Source organism: Rhinolophus sinicus, linkage group LG06, assembly GCF_036562045.2.
Source record: "Rhinolophus sinicus isolate RSC01 linkage group LG06, ASM3656204v1, whole genome shotgun sequence".
Lineage (NCBI taxonomy): Eukaryota > Metazoa > Chordata > Mammalia > Chiroptera > Rhinolophidae > Rhinolophus > Rhinolophus sinicus.
The window spans coordinates 123,044,720-123,061,914 of record NC_133756.1 but is presented as its reverse complement, the minus strand read 5'-3'; the positions used below and the strand labels follow the sequence as shown (position 1 = coordinate 123,061,914).

General features: G+C 50.9%; 3 protein-coding genes across 5 annotated transcripts; 2 read left to right on the top strand and 1 right to left on the bottom strand.

The window, feature by feature from the left end:
- The first annotated feature begins 629 nt into the window (after window positions 1-629).
- TPP1 (tripeptidyl peptidase 1) lies at window positions 630-8,661 on the top strand. Its single transcript, XM_019755840.2, has 13 exons — window positions 630-756; window positions 869-940; window positions 1,194-1,333; window positions 2,960-3,110; window positions 3,303-3,430; window positions 3,566-3,744; window positions 3,910-4,108; window positions 4,255-4,443; window positions 4,678-4,747; window positions 5,899-6,019; window positions 6,115-6,273; window positions 6,439-6,564; window positions 6,691-8,661. Exons 1-13 carry the CDS (start codon window positions 740-742, stop codon window positions 6,829-6,831), a joined length of 1,692 nt encoding a protein of 563 aa, XP_019611399.1. The 5' UTR covers window positions 630-739; the 3' UTR covers window positions 6,832-8,661.
- Window positions 8,662-9,168: 507 nt separating this feature from the next.
- Window positions 9,169-10,593, top strand: TAF10 (TATA-box binding protein associated factor 10). Its single transcript, XM_019755846.2, has 5 exons — window positions 9,169-9,450; window positions 9,591-9,745; window positions 9,982-10,046; window positions 10,134-10,248; window positions 10,427-10,593. Exons 1-5 carry the CDS (start codon window positions 9,219-9,221, stop codon window positions 10,514-10,516), a joined length of 657 nt encoding a protein of 218 aa, XP_019611405.2. The 5' UTR covers window positions 9,169-9,218; the 3' UTR covers window positions 10,517-10,593.
- ILK (integrin linked kinase) lies at window positions 10,565-17,192 on the bottom strand. 3 transcript variants are annotated; one of them, XM_019755843.2, is made up of 13 exons: window positions 17,064-17,192; window positions 16,497-16,631; window positions 13,227-13,392; window positions 12,943-13,038; window positions 12,647-12,743; window positions 12,468-12,551; window positions 12,283-12,368; window positions 12,034-12,143; window positions 11,798-11,925; window positions 11,592-11,713; window positions 11,398-11,497; window positions 11,157-11,287; window positions 10,565-10,975 (listed from the first exon to the last, which is right to left on the bottom strand). In XM_019755843.2, exons 2-13 carry the CDS (start codon window positions 16,583-16,585, stop codon window positions 10,826-10,828), a joined length of 1,359 nt encoding a protein of 452 aa, XP_019611402.1. In that variant the 5' UTR covers window positions 16,586-16,631; window positions 17,064-17,192; the 3' UTR covers window positions 10,565-10,825. The 3 variants fall into 3 exon arrangements, with proteins under 3 accessions (XP_019611402.1, XP_019611403.1, XP_019611401.1); XM_019755844.2 differs by having other exon boundaries at window positions 16,497-16,694; window positions 17,064-17,159; XM_019755842.2 differs by having other exon boundaries at window positions 16,497-16,786; window positions 17,064-17,157.
- Window positions 17,193-17,195: the final 3 nt, after the last annotated feature.

Below are 17,195 nucleotides of genomic sequence, written 5' to 3'. Positions count from 1 at the left end.
AGGAGGCAAGAAGGGTGGTGGACTTAGGGGCATCTAGGGTGAGGATGGCACTGGAAGCCATCTCTCTGCAATCCACCTTTCCCTCTAACACGGGCAGGAGGCCAAGAAGAAGACAGTGACCTAGAGAGATTGGGTGTGTGAGGAGAGATCTTAGGGATAACCAGCTCTAGGCCTGAGGGTCTTCAAGGAGGTGGGGATGGATATGGGAGCAGTCAAGTGGTTTATGTGTTTTTCTTGGGGGCACTATATATTCACATGTAATAGGAGCTCACATTTGTTGAACCTTTGCCATCATGCTCTCTGCTGAACGATTTGCTTGCTTTATCTGTAAATTTTCACTGCAATCCTATGAGACAGACCACTTTTAATATAACAGTCTGTATTCTAAAGGAAGAAACCTGGGCTCTGATAGGCTAGGCGACTTTCTTGGTATCATACAGCTAGGAAGAACCCGGGTCTGTGGGTCTGTGGGCCTCCAGGCCGCTTTCTTAAACCCCGCTACACCCTGGTGAGTCCTGGCTGGACCCTGGCAGCAGAGGGGAGCCCTGGGCTTAACCCAGTGTTTAACCAGTCGCAGAGGGAGATTCCGTGTGGCAGCTCCACCCATATCCCAGCATTCAGGACGGCCCACTTGAGGGAGGAGCCAGTACCGGCACTAGTTTCTAGGCGGAAGGGTAGTAGCGGTGGAAGATGAGGCTCATGTGATTGTCACGTGACAGCAGATCTCCGGCAAGGCGGTATGGGACTCCGAGCCAGGTGAGAAATTAGGGGTTCGGAGAAGGGAATCACGTTGGAGGGAGTACGTGTTGGAGGGTGGGGACACAATGACAGTCCAACTTCCGCTGAAACCCACCTGCCGCCCCTGCAGCTTCCTAGGGCTCCTAGCCCTTATCATTGCCGGCAAATGCAGTTATAGCCCAGAGCCAGACCAGCAGCTGACGTGAGTTGATTTAACACTGACCGCCCCCTTTCCCATGCCCTGTCCTGTACCCACTGTTCTGGTCCTAGCCTCCCTCACCCCCTTACCAGCTCCTAGTACCCACTCCATAGTCTCATCCCCAGGTTCCCAGGCTGTGAGCCGTATCTGCTTCTGGGATCCTACCCAAGGTCTCAGCCCCTAATCCTGAACCTTCCATGACTATTTCCCATCACAACCCTAACAGAGGCCATGTTCCTGACTTCTGACCCTGCAGGCTGCCCCCAGGCTGGGTGTCCCTGGGCCGTGCGGACCCTGAGGAAGAGCTGAGTCTCACCTTTGCCCTGCGACAGCAGAACCTGGAAAAACTGTCCGAGCTGGTGCAGGCTGTGTCGGATCCCAGCTCTCCTCACTATGGTGCCTGTCGGGCCTGGGGGTGGGATGTGGGATGCAGTGGTGAGACATAGGGCTGGGTTGAGCCTGGAACCACACAGGTCACGTCAGGGTCATGCTCTCGGTTCCTGTCAAGGGAGATGAATGGCACTGGCTCTCATTGAAGAGTTTCTGAATAAAAAAGTGAACTGGAGCAAAACTGTCCCAAACTAACTCCCATTTTCCCCAAAAAACTTTCCACCTGTGTTCATCAGGCTAGAAACCTAAAAAAGGGATAGGGTTAAGAGAGCACAGCACAGGCTTTGTGATCAGATCTGGATTCACATTAGGATTATACTGGTTACCAGCTACCAGACAAATGGGGAAGTAGCATCTAGTACAGATGCTCCTTGACTTGCAGTGGGGTTACATCCTGATAAACACATCATAAGTTGAAAATATTAAGACAAAAGTGCATTTAGTACACCTAACCTACTGAACATCATAACTTAGCCTAGCCTACCTTAAATGTGCTCAGAACACAGTAATATTCAAAAACACTGGCAACACAGTACACTTTAGAGTACCAGTTGTTTGTACCCTTGCGATCTTGTGCCTGACTGGGACCTACGGCTCACTGCCAATGCCCAGCGTCATAAGAGAGTATCGTACCACATATCGCTATCCTGGGAAAGGATAAAAATTCAGAATTTGTAGTATGATTTCTCCAGAATGCGTATTGGTCTTGCACCATCATAAAATCGAAAAATCGTAAGTTGGGGACCATCTATACATCTAGGTGCTCATCAACTCAAATTCCTCCCCCACTAAGTCAACTCACATTTCCCTCACTATTCAGACACTGAGGCTGCCAGTTCTAACTCTGAAATAGCTGCTGGAGTAGTCCACTTTTGACCATCCCTTGTTGCCACTAACTCAGTTTATTCTCTCACCTGGCTGCTGCCCAGCCCTCTGACTATCTCTTCCCTTTATCCCACTCCCCCTCTGTCCCTCTCCCCCTCTATCCCACTCCCCCTCTACCCCACTCCCCACTCTTCTCCCCACTCTGCTCCAAAATAGTCAATGTTTTGCTCCTTGACACAATGGTCAAGGTGGATTGTGTCCTTCCCCTGCTTGAAGCCCACCATGGTGAGAGGAGGAGTGGTGTGTGCGCAGTGGGCAATCTCAGATGCACCCAGGAGGCAAGTACTAGTATGCGTGCCTCCATGCAGGAAAACAGTGACTCGCCATCAGGTTAAGCCTACAATTAACAGGAATGAAAATTTGAGCTAAATTAGATGTCATCTTATAATTGCCTCCAAAAGTTTTGAAAACTCTCATTGGAGATAAATTTAAAATGGACAGTTTTAATTTATGAACCTCATTTGTTTTTCCTGATTATGGCAGTTGGTGCCTGCTGTGGTGCAGCATTTGCAACCTAGTAGCTTTTTGGGTAAATCCATATTCCTGGCCCTGCATCCTTTTCTTCCCCTGACCCCCAAATATAAACTGCACCTGCACAGCCTGCCTTTTTTTGCTAGAAAGTTCCTACTCATCCCTTGTGACTGCTCCAGGCTCCCTGGGAAGTCCCAATGCCTCCTGATTGAGGCCCAAAAAGGACAATTTGGAAAAGCAATGAATGAAGACAAAAGCCTCTATGAATCCCTGCAGGAAAATACCTGACCCTGGAGGATGTGGCTGAACTGGTCCAGCCATCATCACTGACCCTCTACACGGTCCACAAATGGCTTTTGGCAGCTGGAGCCCGGAACTGCCACTCAGTTACCACACAGGACTTTCTGACCTGCTGGATGAGTGTCCGGTGAGAGGGAATGATTGCCAATCAGCCTATCAGGGAGACCAGTCACCCCAATGGGAGGGAGTTCAGAGCTTGCTAGGGGCTGTGGGTGAGTGCTGAAGCATGGGGAGATGACAGCTAACTGCCTGGTGATGCTCAGGCAGCCTCTGCTCTGTTCCACGCCTTCTGACCTCTGTTCTCTGATCTGACCTCCAGACAGGCAGAGCTGCTGCTCTCTGGGGCTGAGTTTCATCGCTATGTGGGGGGGCCTGCAGATACCCATGTTGTAAGATCCCCACGTCCCTACCAGCTTCCGAAGGCCTTGGCGCCCCATGTGGACTTTGGTAACACCCGGTGGGATTCGTGGAGTTGGGGCAGGCAAAGCCAGGGGCTGGGAAAGTATAGATGCCATGGGGGAGGTTGGAGGGGGTCAGCATTAAAGTCTAAAAGATCTTCTCAAACCTTACTTTTCCCCACAGTGGGGGGGCTGCACCGCTTTCCCCCCACATCATCCTTGAGGCAACGCCCTGAGCCACAGGTGGCAGGGACTGTTGGCTTGCACCTGGGGGTGACCCCATCCGTGATCCGTGACCGATACAACTTGACAGCACAAGATGTGGGCTCTGGCACAACCAACAACAGCCAAGCCTGTGCCCAGGTGAGCCATGGAGGAGCCCCAGGGTCCTTGCAGCCTCCCCAGCGAGCCTGACCAGCCTGGGGTGTGCTTTTATCCCCTTTACTGTGATCTGGGACAGTATCTCCTCCCCTGACCCTTGGGACTATATCCTCTGACCCATGACATCTCCTCTGACTCCTGCTGCAGTTCCTGGAGCAGTATTTCCATGAGTCAGACCTGGCTGAATTCATGCGCCTGTTTGGTGGGAACTTTGCACACCAGGCCTCAGTAGCCCGTGTGGTTGGACAACAGGGCCGAGGCCGGGCCGGGATCGAGGCCAGTCTAGATGTACAATACTTGATGAGTGCTGGTGCCAACATCTCCACCTGGGTCTACAGTAGCCCAGGTACTGCCAAGTAGACTGGTTGGTGGGGAGAGTGGTAGGGCTGAGTGTTGATCTTTCCCCCTAAGGGAATCCCATGAGTTAGAGGGAGGTCCTGACAACCCCCCCAAATGACTGCCTTTATACCCCTCCCCCCACAAAAAATCCAGGCCGGCATGAGTCACAGGAGCCCTTCCTGCAGTGGCTTCTGCTGCTCAGTAATGAGTCAGCCCTGCCACCTGTGCACACCGTGAGCTACGGAGATGACGAGGATTCCCTCAGCAGCACCTACATTCAGCGGGTCAACACCGAGTTCATGAAGGCTGCTGCTCGGGGTCTTACCCTACTCTTTGCATCAGGTAACCTCCTACTATAAACTTAAACCCCACCACCACCCATCCACCCAACCAGGGAGCTTTGACCCCCCAGCGACCCCTGAACCTGATCTCTGACTCATAATCTGATTTTAATAGGGACCACTGATCTGATCTACCTCGATCAGTAATGCCTGACATTTGAATTCCCTGTCAGACGAATGTACATACAGAGCTCTGACAAATTAATCTGAGTGCTAACCTTGGTCTCTCTCCCAGGTGACAGTGGGGCTGGGTGTTGGTCTGTCTCTGGAAGACACCAGTTCCGTCCCAGCTTCCCTGCCTCCAGGTAAATACCCCAGCCCACCATGCATCTGTGACCACCAGCCTTTCATTTGTGACCTCGTGATCTAGAGCCTTTGCCTTAACCCTATCAGGTGTTCTTGTGGCTCAGCCTCAGCTTTACCACCCTGGTTGCTGTAGGTCCCAGGCCCCTGAGTAGGACACAGCTCCCTGAGTGGGACACAGCTCCCAGTGTTCCTCTTTCTTAGTCCCCAGGCATTCTGGCGGAAGAGTTGGTGGGTGTTGTGTAGGGAAAATGTGCAGTCACCTCAGGCCACCCTTTGAGGGCTCAAAACCTTTTGTTCTTCCCCATGTGCGTGCTTCCCCACAGATTCCAGACCCTCCCATAAGACCCAGGCCAGACTCACCCATCTCTACATGTCGCATCCAGCACAACAGGGGCAGTGAGAGTGCGAGAAGGGGTGGCTTTGGGTTAAGTTTTTAAGAAAGAAACAAACAGAGACTTAATACAGTTTAAATCTCAGAAGGCCAGGGGTCTTACAGTTCTGAAAGACTGGAGCCCAGATTTGAGCCGACTGGAGGTTTTTATTGATAAGTATACCAGGGAGTAGCAGTGTTTTTGGCACGTCTGTGAGATTCACGTATCACGTTATAGAAACAACCCAAACCAATCATGTTGATCTTCAAACAGCCGAAGCAGAAAGTCCTTGAGGTGAGGTATGCAACTCTTTTAAGGGACATATGTCACATGTTGAAATTGTTTCAGAGCTGAGCAGAGAGAGTTTAATCTTATCACTCTCAAGACTTTTCTCCCAATTAGGTGAGAGGGAAAAGTCAAAGCCAGCAGTGGCTTTTCCCAGGCAGGGGGAAGTGGGGGCAACGCCCCTTCCCAGATCTTTTTAAGGCAGCTCATCAGGGGTCTCCATGGGGTTCCTCCTGGCTTAAGTTGCCCCCCGCCCCCATGGGGAATCTTACTCGTCATTGGCTGCAAAACCTCTTTTGGAGACTAGATGGAGAGACATGAGGTGTACAACATTGAGATTAATAACATCCCAAAAAGGCACAATCTCACAGACTTTTCTTTCCACAAGGAAAGACATGGGGGGACAGTCTGCTAGGCTGCTGTGTGACAACATCTACACATTTTGGAAGTCCCCTTGGGGCCCCTATAATCTGAGTGCTGTTTTCTGCCCTCAGCCCCTATGTCACCACGGTGGGAGGCACATCTTTCCAGAATCCTTTTCGAGTCACAAGTGAGGTTGTTGACTATATCAGTGGTGGTGGCTTCAGCAATGTGTTCCCACGCCCTTCATACCAGGTACGTGTAGTGTAGGTTTGTGTGGATAGATGGAGGTAAAGAAGGGTGGGAATCCTCAGTTCAGGAGACAATACTTACTCAACAATGCCTTTCAGGAGGAAGCTGTAACCCAGTTCCTGAGATCCAGCCCCCACTTGCCACCATCCAGTTACTTCAATGCCAGTGGCCGTGCCTACCCAGATGTAGCTGCGCTCTCTGATGGCTACTGGGTGGTCAGCAACCGCGTGCCCATTCCATGGGTGTCTGGCACCTCGGTGAGAATCAGCCTGGCTCCAAACCTTTAGGAACTACCTTCAGCCTCTACCCCTAAGACCTTGCACCCAGAAGCCCTGACTCCTCAGGGACCTCTGATCCTTTCAAATATCCTTCCCCAAAAGTGCAGTCATTCTGAACCCCTAACTTCTACTTGCACCTTGCAGGCCTCTACTCCAGTGTTTGGAGGGCTTGTGTCCCTGATAAATGAACACAGAATCCTCAGTGGCCGCCCCCCTCTTGGCTTTCTCAACCCAAGGCTCTACCAGCAGCATGGGGCAGGACTCTTTGATGTGAGTGTGGAAGGGATGGGTGTGGACATTTTCATAAGAGCATAGGATGTGAATACTGGGTAAGGGGGTGTAGTCTGTTAGTACTGGTACGAGCAGGCCCAGATCTGATGCTCACCCTCTCCCTAGGTCATCCGTGGCTGCCATGAGTCCTGTCTGAATGAAGAGGTGCAGGGTCAGGGTTTCTGTTCTGGCCCTGGCTGGGATCCTGTGACAGGCTGGGGAACACCCAACTTCCCAGCTCTGCTGAAGACATTAATCAACCCCTGACCCTTTCCTGTCGGGAGAGTGGGCCTGTCTCCTGCCCCACAGCTTGTGGCTTGTTTCCTTATTCTGCACTATTGGAAATCCTGCTGAACCCTCACCTGTTGACTGCTGAGAGCTTATCCCCCTAACCTTTAAGTGCTATGAGCATGACTTGACTCCCAACCCTAACCCTGTTCCATCATACTCAGGTCTCCCTACTCCTGCCTCAGGTTTCTCAATAGATGCTATAACCAGTGCTGTTTGAGTGCATCCCTCAACACCCACCCACCCCGCCATTTCTTCTTTCTCTACAACCAGGCTTTTCCAAAGTGTTGTCTGCACTGTCTGTGTACACATGAATTTTACTTCGTGTTCACTCCTCAATTCATTGCAATGAGACTTCTGCTCTCACTTTTGTACTTTACTCCCCTGATAGTGAAAAACAATGGCCTCCCTGCTGCTTCCTCCAGTGCACACTTCCCAATCTTTGCTTTATGGCCTTCTTTCATAGTTGCCCACTCCCTCTCCTTCCTTAACTTCCAGGGTTTAACTTCTTTTCTGACCATCCCCTTCCTCCTCTTTTTCTGCTTCCTCATTGAATGTTGGTGTACTTCATTTCTCCATCCTCAGTCTTTTGCTCTTCTCACTCTACCTATTGCCCCTGGAACAAATCAGTCATGATTGGCATCCACAGCCATCATCATCTCACTACATCAGACTTTCTATCCAACAGTGATTGATACTTCAAATGTAAGATATGTGATACTTGACACTTATCTCTCTCCCAATCTCAATCTGTTCTCTTCTTTTTGGTAAATGATACTATGCTTCTTCCAACCAAGCCATTGAACTGGGTGTCATTCTAGACTCCTATTTCCTTCATCGCCCACCACCACCACCTTCAATTAGCAAGTCCTACTGACTTACCTCTTAAATACATCTTTATGCACATTTCTGCCAGTTAATATTTCTTACGTACACCTAGAATTCATCTACTTATCTCCATCTCCACTGCTACATTAGCTTAGAGCCGTATTCTTTCTCCTCTGAATTTTAAGGCCCTTGCAAAAAAATTACCTTATTTCCTGTCCTTCCCTAAACCATCTTCTGGAATAAAATGAAAATCTCATCAGGTCATTTATTTAAGACCCTTCAAAGATTACTCGGTAAAATTCAGGCTTTTTATCATGACTCACAAACCTTATTCCTTCCTTGCTATTTGTTCCTAACAAATTGTTTATCCTCCCCTGCTTTCCTCCCATATACATTCTTTCACTTGTGCTCAAGATATTCTGTGCCCTTAACGCTACCCCTAACCTCTCTTTGCTTGGTTCATTTCCAGGATTCTTTCCAGACTCAGGTCAGAATCCATTAGATTCCCTTGTGAACCTTTTGGCTCCCTACTAGTTGATTTTGGTATAGCACAAAAATCCTAGATTTTTGAAACCAAACCTGTTTGATTCTTGTTTCTGAAATAGACTAGGGGAAAGCCTTAGGCCAGTAAGTTGATCTCCCTGAGCCGTTTCCTCACTTGTTAAGTGGGGATATCGATACCTGCCTCTCATAATTATCAGTGAATAATTAAATGGAATAATGGTGATAGAGTGCCTGACACACAGAAGTAGGCAGCAGGTGTTCGTTCCCTTAATCCCTTGCACTGCACACTTTGTCTACCTCTAGTATTGTAACTCCTACATAGTACTGAAATTGCCAGTTGACCTGTTTGCCTCCCTTTCCAAGACAGTTGGTGCCTAGAGGACTAGAGTCTTGTTTTACTTAACTTTGCATTCGCAGGCCCAAGCTCAGGATTGGCAAATAGGAATTAAATAAATGTTTGCTACATTGAAAACCTCACTCTTTCCCTCGCTGTGATTTTGTATATTTTTTTTACTCAGGCTGCAACACCTCTCTCCGCATCTACAGCAGCACTGGGCGCGCTCCTGCAGACTGCACTTCTCCGGGCAGCTGGCGGGGAGCGGGGCGCTTTCCACCTCCACTACGAACCTTTAAAAGGCTGAATAAGGGAACTAGAAAGCATGCAGGCTGGCAGATGGTCGAACCCTATTGGACCAATGAGCCAAAAAAAAGGTTTTTAGGTGGCAGGCTGAAAGAGGGTCCCAGATCCGCAAAAGAGTCCTCGACATTCCAGGGTTCCCAGCCCTGCAGAACCACCGACGAGTACGGAGCGGTGGGAGGTGGAACGTCCGCGGCCAGCGCGGTTCTCCAAGGTTTGGTCTCCGCCCCTCGCTCTGTGTCATCTAGCGGGCAAACAGGCAAACAGGAGAGAAGCCTAGGGGAGAGAGCGGTCATGGCGTGGGAGGGGCAAGCGGGAGGAGTGACGTCACTCGGGTGTGTGCGTAACGTGAGCGGAAGCGGAAGCGGTTCTGTTCGCCGCCTTTCCCACCGGCTAGATGAGCTGCAGCGGCTCCGGCGCGGACCCCGAGGCGGCGCCAGCCTCCGCCGCCTCGGCCCCGGGCCCTGCACCCGCGGTCTCGGCCCCCGCCGTGCTGCCCGCCGGCACCGCTGCGGAGAATAAGGCCAGCCCCGCGGGGACAGCAGGAGGGCCTGGGGCTGGAGCCGCGGCAGGGAGCACGGGACCCGTGGCAGCGCGGGCCGGGGAGCCGGCCGACCGGCGCGGGGCGGGTGAGGGCCGGGACGGGTGAGGGTGAGGGCAACGTGTTTCGCTGGGCTCATCGGCGGGGGAGGGCAGAGGATATACGGCAGACCTAGCTGAGGCCCTGCGCCTTCCACCTCCGTGTCTCAGTTTGCTGGTTCTCCTCCAGCTGCGGTATCGGCAGGCGGCGCGGCGCCCCCGGAGGGGGCCATGTCTAACGGGGTTTATGTGTTGCCGAGTGCGGCCAACGGAGACGTGAAGCCGGTGGTGTCCAGCACGCCTCTGGTGGACTTCCTGATGCAGCTGGAGGATTACACGCCTACGGTGGGCTTCCTGCCAGAACAAGGCTATTGGCCCGCTGTCATGCCAATTTTACTCCACACCACCTGGATTTCCAGTGTCGTCTTCTTGTATTTCCCTCCCATACTTGCTCTTGTGACTTATCCCCTCTGCCCACCCAAACTGTAAGCTTCCTGATAGTGTCAGGCCTGTCCTCCATTTCCCTCACCTTCTCACTCGCAGCCTGGCTGACACTAATAGCTGTCTAATTGATTTCTCAGATTCCAGATGCAGTGACTGGTTACTACCTGAACCGCGCTGGCTTTGAGGCCTCGGACCCTCGCATGTGAGTAAATTCTGGGCAGGCTAGAGAGTTGGGTGCTTGTGTGGATTTGTTGTCCATCTCCTTATGTTTGTTTTTTTTTCTCTCTAGAATTCGGCTCATCTCCTTAGCTGCCCAAAAATTCATCTCAGATATTGCCAATGATGCACTACAGCACTGCAAAATGAAGGGCACAGCCTCGGGCAGCTCCCGAAGCAAGAGCAAGGTGTGAGGGGAGGCTCATTGAATCAGTAATTACCTCCCAGCAGTGGAGGCTTAATTTATCCTGAAACTCCTTTGGGGAAACAGCCCTAGGGGAGGTGAAAGACCTATTCAGGGTCACCCACCTGGGATTGAAATCTGGGACTCCTGTGTTTAGCTGGTGCTCTTCCCTCTTCCCTCAGGACCGCAAGTACACTCTAACCATGGAGGACTTGACCCCTGCCCTCAGCGAGTATGGCATCAATGTGAAGAAACCACACTACTTCACCTGAGCCATCCAATCTAAATGTACTTGTCTGTCCTCTTGTCCCCACACCAGCCTGTTTTCATAATAAACTTTATTGTGACAGGCAGGGCTGATCCCTCCCATGCTGGGAGACACCATGTGGCAAGTGACAAAGCTGAGCCCAGCCCCTTTTGGGGCCACAGCGGTAGGGATGGGCACAGGGGACGGGCCCCATGGCTGGGGTAGTACCATGACTGGAGGCAGGGGAGGCAACCAGAGGCCCACAGCTTTGGGGAAACATACTCCCCTAACAGTGTCCCCACACCTCTGGAGTTTAGGCAAGGACTTTCCAGTCCTACTTGTCCTGCATCTTCTCCAGGATAGGCACAATCATGTCAAACTTGGGCCGCTTAGCAGGGTCTTCATTCATGCAGATCTTCATGAGCTTACACACATGGGGTGAAATGCCTGGTGGGATGGTTGGCCGAAGGCCTTCCAGTGCCACCTGTAAATGCAGGGAAAAACAAGGTGGGTCTCAGCACTTGAATCTCATGTAGAGAGATCTCTAGCCTTCAGGACAGGATTACTATATATTTGAAGAAATGTGGGAATAGTCCAGCCCCACTACAATTATTGTCACTACCACCACCATCCCCTACCACAAATATATACAGTTGTGCTTTCACCTTCATTCCAATCTCCATGTTGGAGAGGTCAGCAAAGGGTACTTCCCGTGTCACCAGTTCCCATAGAAGCACTGCAAAACTCCACATGTCTGCTGAGCGTCTGTTTGTATCTTCAGGCTTCTTCTGCAAAGCTGGAGGGACAGGATTTATCTGTTCCAGCTGCTTGTTCTGTCCTATCTCTGTCCCCTTCATTATTACTGAGCTGGCCCTTCTCTACCTCCAACATGATGCCCTCACTCACCTTCAGGGGCTACCCAGGCAGGTGCATACATGCGCCCAGGGCATTGGAAAGAGAACTTGACATCAGCCATGCTGATTCGGGCAGTCATGTCCTCATCAATCTGAGAAGACAGATATGTGGAAGGAGGTAAGTCCTATTTTAGATAGGGAAAGGTCTTCTGGGGGCCTCGGCTAGGAGTGAAGTTGTGACCTCACCATTACACTACGGCTATTGAGTGCATGTCGTGGGATGAGGGGCTCTAGGGTGTGTAGGAAGGCCATGCCCCTTGCCATGTCCAATGCAAACTTCACAGCCTGGCTCTGGTCCACGACAAAATCTAGGAAAGGAGGCAAGAGTCAAATAGTTTGAAGAGGCCCACATACCCTTCCCCACTCAGTGCGCAACAGCATCCGCTACTCACTGGTGCCTTCATGTAGTACATTGTACAGGGATCCATATGGCATCCAGTGTGTGATGAGGGTGGGGTGAGGAGCAGGTGGAGCCTGACAGAAACCTAGCACGGGGAGCACGTTGGGATGCGAGAAAATCCTGGGAGAGAAAAACAGTGTCCCTGGCTGAGACCCAGTGTCAAACATCTCTTGGGTGCTAGTCAGGTTTCCTTGGAAGTGGTAGCTTCCAGTTTAGGCCTTGCCCCACCTGAGCCGGGGACACTCCTCGTTGAAGTCCCTGCTCTTCCTTGTACTCCAGTCTCGAACCTTCAGCACCTTCATGACGATGTCATTGCCCTGCCAGCGGCCCTTCCACAGCTAAGGGACAGGTAAGGGTTAGGAGGCTTTAACTAAGGTCACCACTTTCATGCCCACTAACTGGATAAGAAACTTAAAAAGGTACAGATAGGTAATTTGGGGGATTTGGGGAAGGAGGGGCACGAATGGCAGGGGTCACCTCTCCAGAGTGATTCTCGTTTAGCTTTGCCAGGAAGTTGAGCTGTTTGAAGTCAATGCCAGAGTGTTTGTTCAGAGTCCCATTTCCTGAAAGTGTGAGCAGGTCAGGTACCCAGCTTCTCCCAAACTCAGCCCCAGGAGCCCAGGATTATTCCATTACCACCCCTCCCCTCACAACTGACTCACTGGGCCGAGTGCGGGTGGTCCCCTTCCAGAACGTGTCCTTGTATGGTATACGGTTGAGATTCTGGCCCATCTTCTCTGCCCGCTCTGGGAAAGAAAGACAAATAGTCTTGGCCTCAGCTGTGATATGGAAGAGAGGTGGGGACAAGACAAGAAGACAAGCTGGGGGGTGGGGGACGGACCTCGGAGCAGTTCTCTCAGGGGTGCCTTCGCTTTGTCCACAGGCATCTCTCCATATTTGTTGCAGATGCTGACAAGGGCCCCGTTAGCCACCAAGTCCTGAAATAAAAAGGTGGTTGTGATGAGGGCCCCTGCTACCTCGCTGGCAGTCACAACCAACCATGAACGTAAATGCAGTACACACCCTGCGTCATACACGTGGCAGTGCTCACAGAATGAGCTGAGGATTCCAGAGTCTCCCACTGAGGTTCAGATTTTGCTTCCCACCCATCCCAGGGCTCAGGGCCTGAGTACTCACCTCTGCCACCTGATCTTGACCCCAGAAACAGGCATAGTGCAGGGGCACATTTCCATGCTCATTCACTGCATTGATGTCTGCTTTGTACTGCAGCAGCTGGTCCCCGGGGCCAGACAGACAAAAGAGGCAGAAGGCACAGTCAGTCCCAAATGAGATGGGTGCTGAGGCATGCGAGGAGGCAGAAGAAACCCATGTTTTCTACAGTATGTTAACAGTGCCTGTGACTGACTTCCAGGCAGGTATGTGATAGGATGTAGGGGACTGAGGGAGGGGATCATACATACCTTCTGTACAATATCACGGTGTCCATGACTGGCTGCCAGGTGCAGGGGGGTATCATCCCCTCGGTTCATCACATTGATTCGTGCCCCCCGCATGATCAGCATCTCAACCACAGCAGAGCGGCCTTCTCGGCAGGCCCAGTGCAAGGGAGAGAAGCCATGATCGTCCCTTTGAAGAAAGGGGCAATGATCATTGATCTGGAGGTGGGATGGGGGCAAAGACTTTGGTATGTGAAAAACTGAGTTCCTCTGCATACTCGCCCCGGGAAACCTTACCTCTCCAGGACTTTAATTCTCATTCATGCTAGCAACTCCCAAAGCTGACCAACTCAGACCTTCCCCTGAGCTTCAAACCCAACCGACTACCACCTGCAATCCCTGCAAGTCCATATGAGTCATTGTCTTGACCACCATCTCCCACCAGCCTTTCTTCCCTGGCACGCCCTATCTCATTAAATGGTAGCATTCTTTATCTGCTACCCCTCTCTACCCCTTTTGCAACATCTGTTGGTCCTTTGTTTTCCACTGCATCTTGTACATCCCCCTACTATATTACTTACTACACTGGATTGTACAACTCTGTTTTAATGGGTTATCTTGTCTATTAGATGCTAAGATTCAGAAAATGGATTGACAGCAGGTGTTCAGTGCAAGTTGTGTTTGTGGCAGGGTAGGGGGTAGTCTTGGAGAAGGAAGGCCACAACTCATGGGAGAGGTAGCAAGCTTACTGATTAGCTCTGGTACTGAAATTAAGATCTAAAAATGGAATGGAATTAAAATGATGTTTTGGGAGGGTTTATAATGAAAAGGAGACATGCTTTTGTTAAGTCATTACTGTTGAGGCAGTTATCAAACTACCACATAAAACAGGATTCCTCTACTCAAGCAATCTTGGACACAAAAAACAAGAAAGTAATGGGTTCTTTAGAAAGAAAACTACCTGACTTTTTTCTTTTTCCATGGACATGCATTTTGTAAAGTAAAAGAAGTGTACAAAAAACCCCAAAACAACTGGGTGGGAGCCGGGCCTGCCGGACAGCCTGGGGCCATAAAAGGAAATTCCCTCCAGTCCCTGGATGCAGATCCAAGAGGCGGAGCAAGGGGCGGTCCTCAGTCTGGGCAGGCTGCCTCCGGATGCCTTAGTGCTGTGGTCACTTCCCGTGTGGGGGCTCTAGACCAGGCCTGGAGCTGATCAGGGTTCTGGCCACCACAGGCCACCCAGATGCCCCCACAGTTGATGGGGGGTTGAGGGGGGGCGTGGCCTTTAACGTAATGATTTCCCTCCATAGCTGCTAGTCATCTGTTCACACAAAGATAGCCAAAAGCTTTCCTGGGAGGTGGGTATCCTCGCCCTCCCCAAAGCAATTACCACCCCCTGCTTATCTGTCAGTTTTGTCTACTAGCTCTTTAATGTGTGCCCTGGTTTATCAGCCTGTTGCAGTCTATTGCACCAGAGTAAGCCAGCGCCTGAGGGCAAAAGTATGGGCATAAGGATTCTGCCCGCTGTCAGGCTGCTTGTCATCTCAGGGCCTAGACTTTAATCTCAAAGAGACCTGCAGGGAATTCACCTGTACCTCATATCCAGCACAGAGCCTGTTTGGGCCCCTAAAGCCTATCCCCTCAAAACACCAAAGCCTTCCCCAGTTTCATTAATGCCACTCACTCCTTCACTTTTGGGCAACAAAGAGTCTTCCTAAACGCCAGGCCCAGTGGACAACTTAAGTCTTTATAACCCCACCAGCAAAAACTAGTAATAGTGCTCACTGTCATTATCAAAGCACTCTCTGAAGAATTATATGAATAATGGAACAAGTGACTGAATTATGGAGAAGTAATGTAGAGCGTAATGGGAACCAATGAAGCCTGGATAAAGGTTACAGGTGATCCTTACCTCTCAAACCCAAAAACTAAACTCTGCCAACCTTAAAAAATAAAATTTAAAGAAATTAAAATCCACCAGCCTGAGTCAACATCACTTTATTTCCTCATCTCCCACTCAATCTGTCACAAGGCTATATACCACCTTGAGGGCAGGCATTAAGTCTGATTTCCAGCTTCTAGCACCTAGCACAGATGTTTAGTATAGTTCCTTAAATGAAGGAACCCAGTGTAATCTGGATTCTTCACCTATTTTCCTGTGAAACAACCCTCACAGAGATCATCAAGTATATCATTAATTGTAAATTAAATAGTTACTTTAAAGTGCTTAAGTTCTTTGACCTTGCAGCAGCCTAAACTACGGTTGACCACACCCGTTCATTGAAACATTCACTTCTCTAAGCTTTACTAAAATATTTTCCTATTTCTTCTTCAACTTCCAGTTGCTCCTTTTAGGTCTGGCAGGCTTCTCATCCCCTCTCCTCCCACCCATGTCTTCAGGTATCATCTGTATGCTAATATCTCCCAATCTGTGTCTCCAAGTCAGATCTCTCTCCTGAAATCCAAATCTGCATAACCAACAACCTACTCAATTCCATTTCATTGTATTGTCACTTTAACATGTCTAGAGTGGAACTCATCATCCTTCGGTCTTGTCCATCTTAGTAAAAGGAACCACCATCTACCCAAGTGCCCACCCAAGCCATAACCCTGGTCATCATCTTTGACGTTCTGCAGTTCCCACACCAAGTCTCACCAATGCTTTATCCTAAAGATTTTCAGGAATCTGATCTTTCTTTTTCACCTGCCCACATTCTAGTCCAAGCCATCACCACTTCTGGGATGGACTAGGCAATTGCCTCTCTTCACATTGCCACCTACTCTTCACAAAGCATCCAACATGACACTTAACAAATGGACAATCTCATCATGACATGGCTTTAAACATCTGTTCTTAGAAAAAAGATATTATAGACTAAATATCCTTGCATGATCTGGCTGACCGTTACAGACTTTTCCTGTCTCCTGTCATTCTCCACTTGTATCCAATGCTTCAGCCCACGAAAGTGCACAGAGCTCTTCTATCCTCCAGCCATATGGAACTCTGGACAATGTCTGGGCACTCTCCAGTCTATGTTTTGTCTCCTAACCCATACAGTTCACTGAGGGTGGAAAGCTCTCTGCAGCCTCTGCCTATAAAACTCTTATTTAGCAGTCAAGATACAGGTCCAACACAGCTTCCTCTGGAGATTCTCTGCCCGCTCCACAGGCTGTGCTTGGCACTCATTACACTGGCTAAGAAAGTCATCAGCCCCTACCAGACATGAACACCCCACATCACGCAGAGGAGCATGTCTTTGCCCTTCCTCTCACCCACCAGCCACCTCAGCTCACCCCTGGTTGAGGTCGTTCTCCGTGTTGTCCAGCCACAGGCGAACCGCAACCGCGTTGCCCTCCCGGCACTGAGTGAAAATGTCGTCCATAGCAGCGTCCCGGCGCTGAGTCCCCAAGATTAGGGAAGCCTGGGGACTGTGAAGGGATCCAGGGTACGGGGGTGAGCCCCAAGCTTTGTTCACCGCAGCAGAGAAGAGTCTGTTGGGGATGGATGTCTGGGTGCTGCGTCCCCAACTAGTGGAAGTCTGGGAAGGAGTTCGGGACAGCAGGATGATCCCCAACTGTGTACCCTGTGCGCGAGGGAAAGGCAGGTCGGGGCGAAGTAGGGGGCGATTAATAGGTAGCAGTATTCCCTGAAGGGATGTATGAGAGCAAGTACAGGGACCCAACCCGCTAACGGAGCTGGGGGAGGGGGAAAGCTCAGGCGCCCCATACCCTGGGCGAGGAAATTAGGGGTCCTTCCCTGAAGTGGCCCTCGTTCCTGACTCGGAACTTAGGCGGAGTGAGGGGTGACGGGCTAGCAGGACTCGCGCGTTGGGGAGGGGGCACGGGTCTTCCCGCACTCACCGGGACTCGAGCTAGAGGAGCCTTCTCCGGGGAACTCCGGTCTGGCCGCGCCCGCCGCCCGACCCCGCCCCTGGCCGTCTCCGGCCAACGCGGGCCTCCCTCCCTCCCTCCTCCTTGCCCTTCTAGCCCACC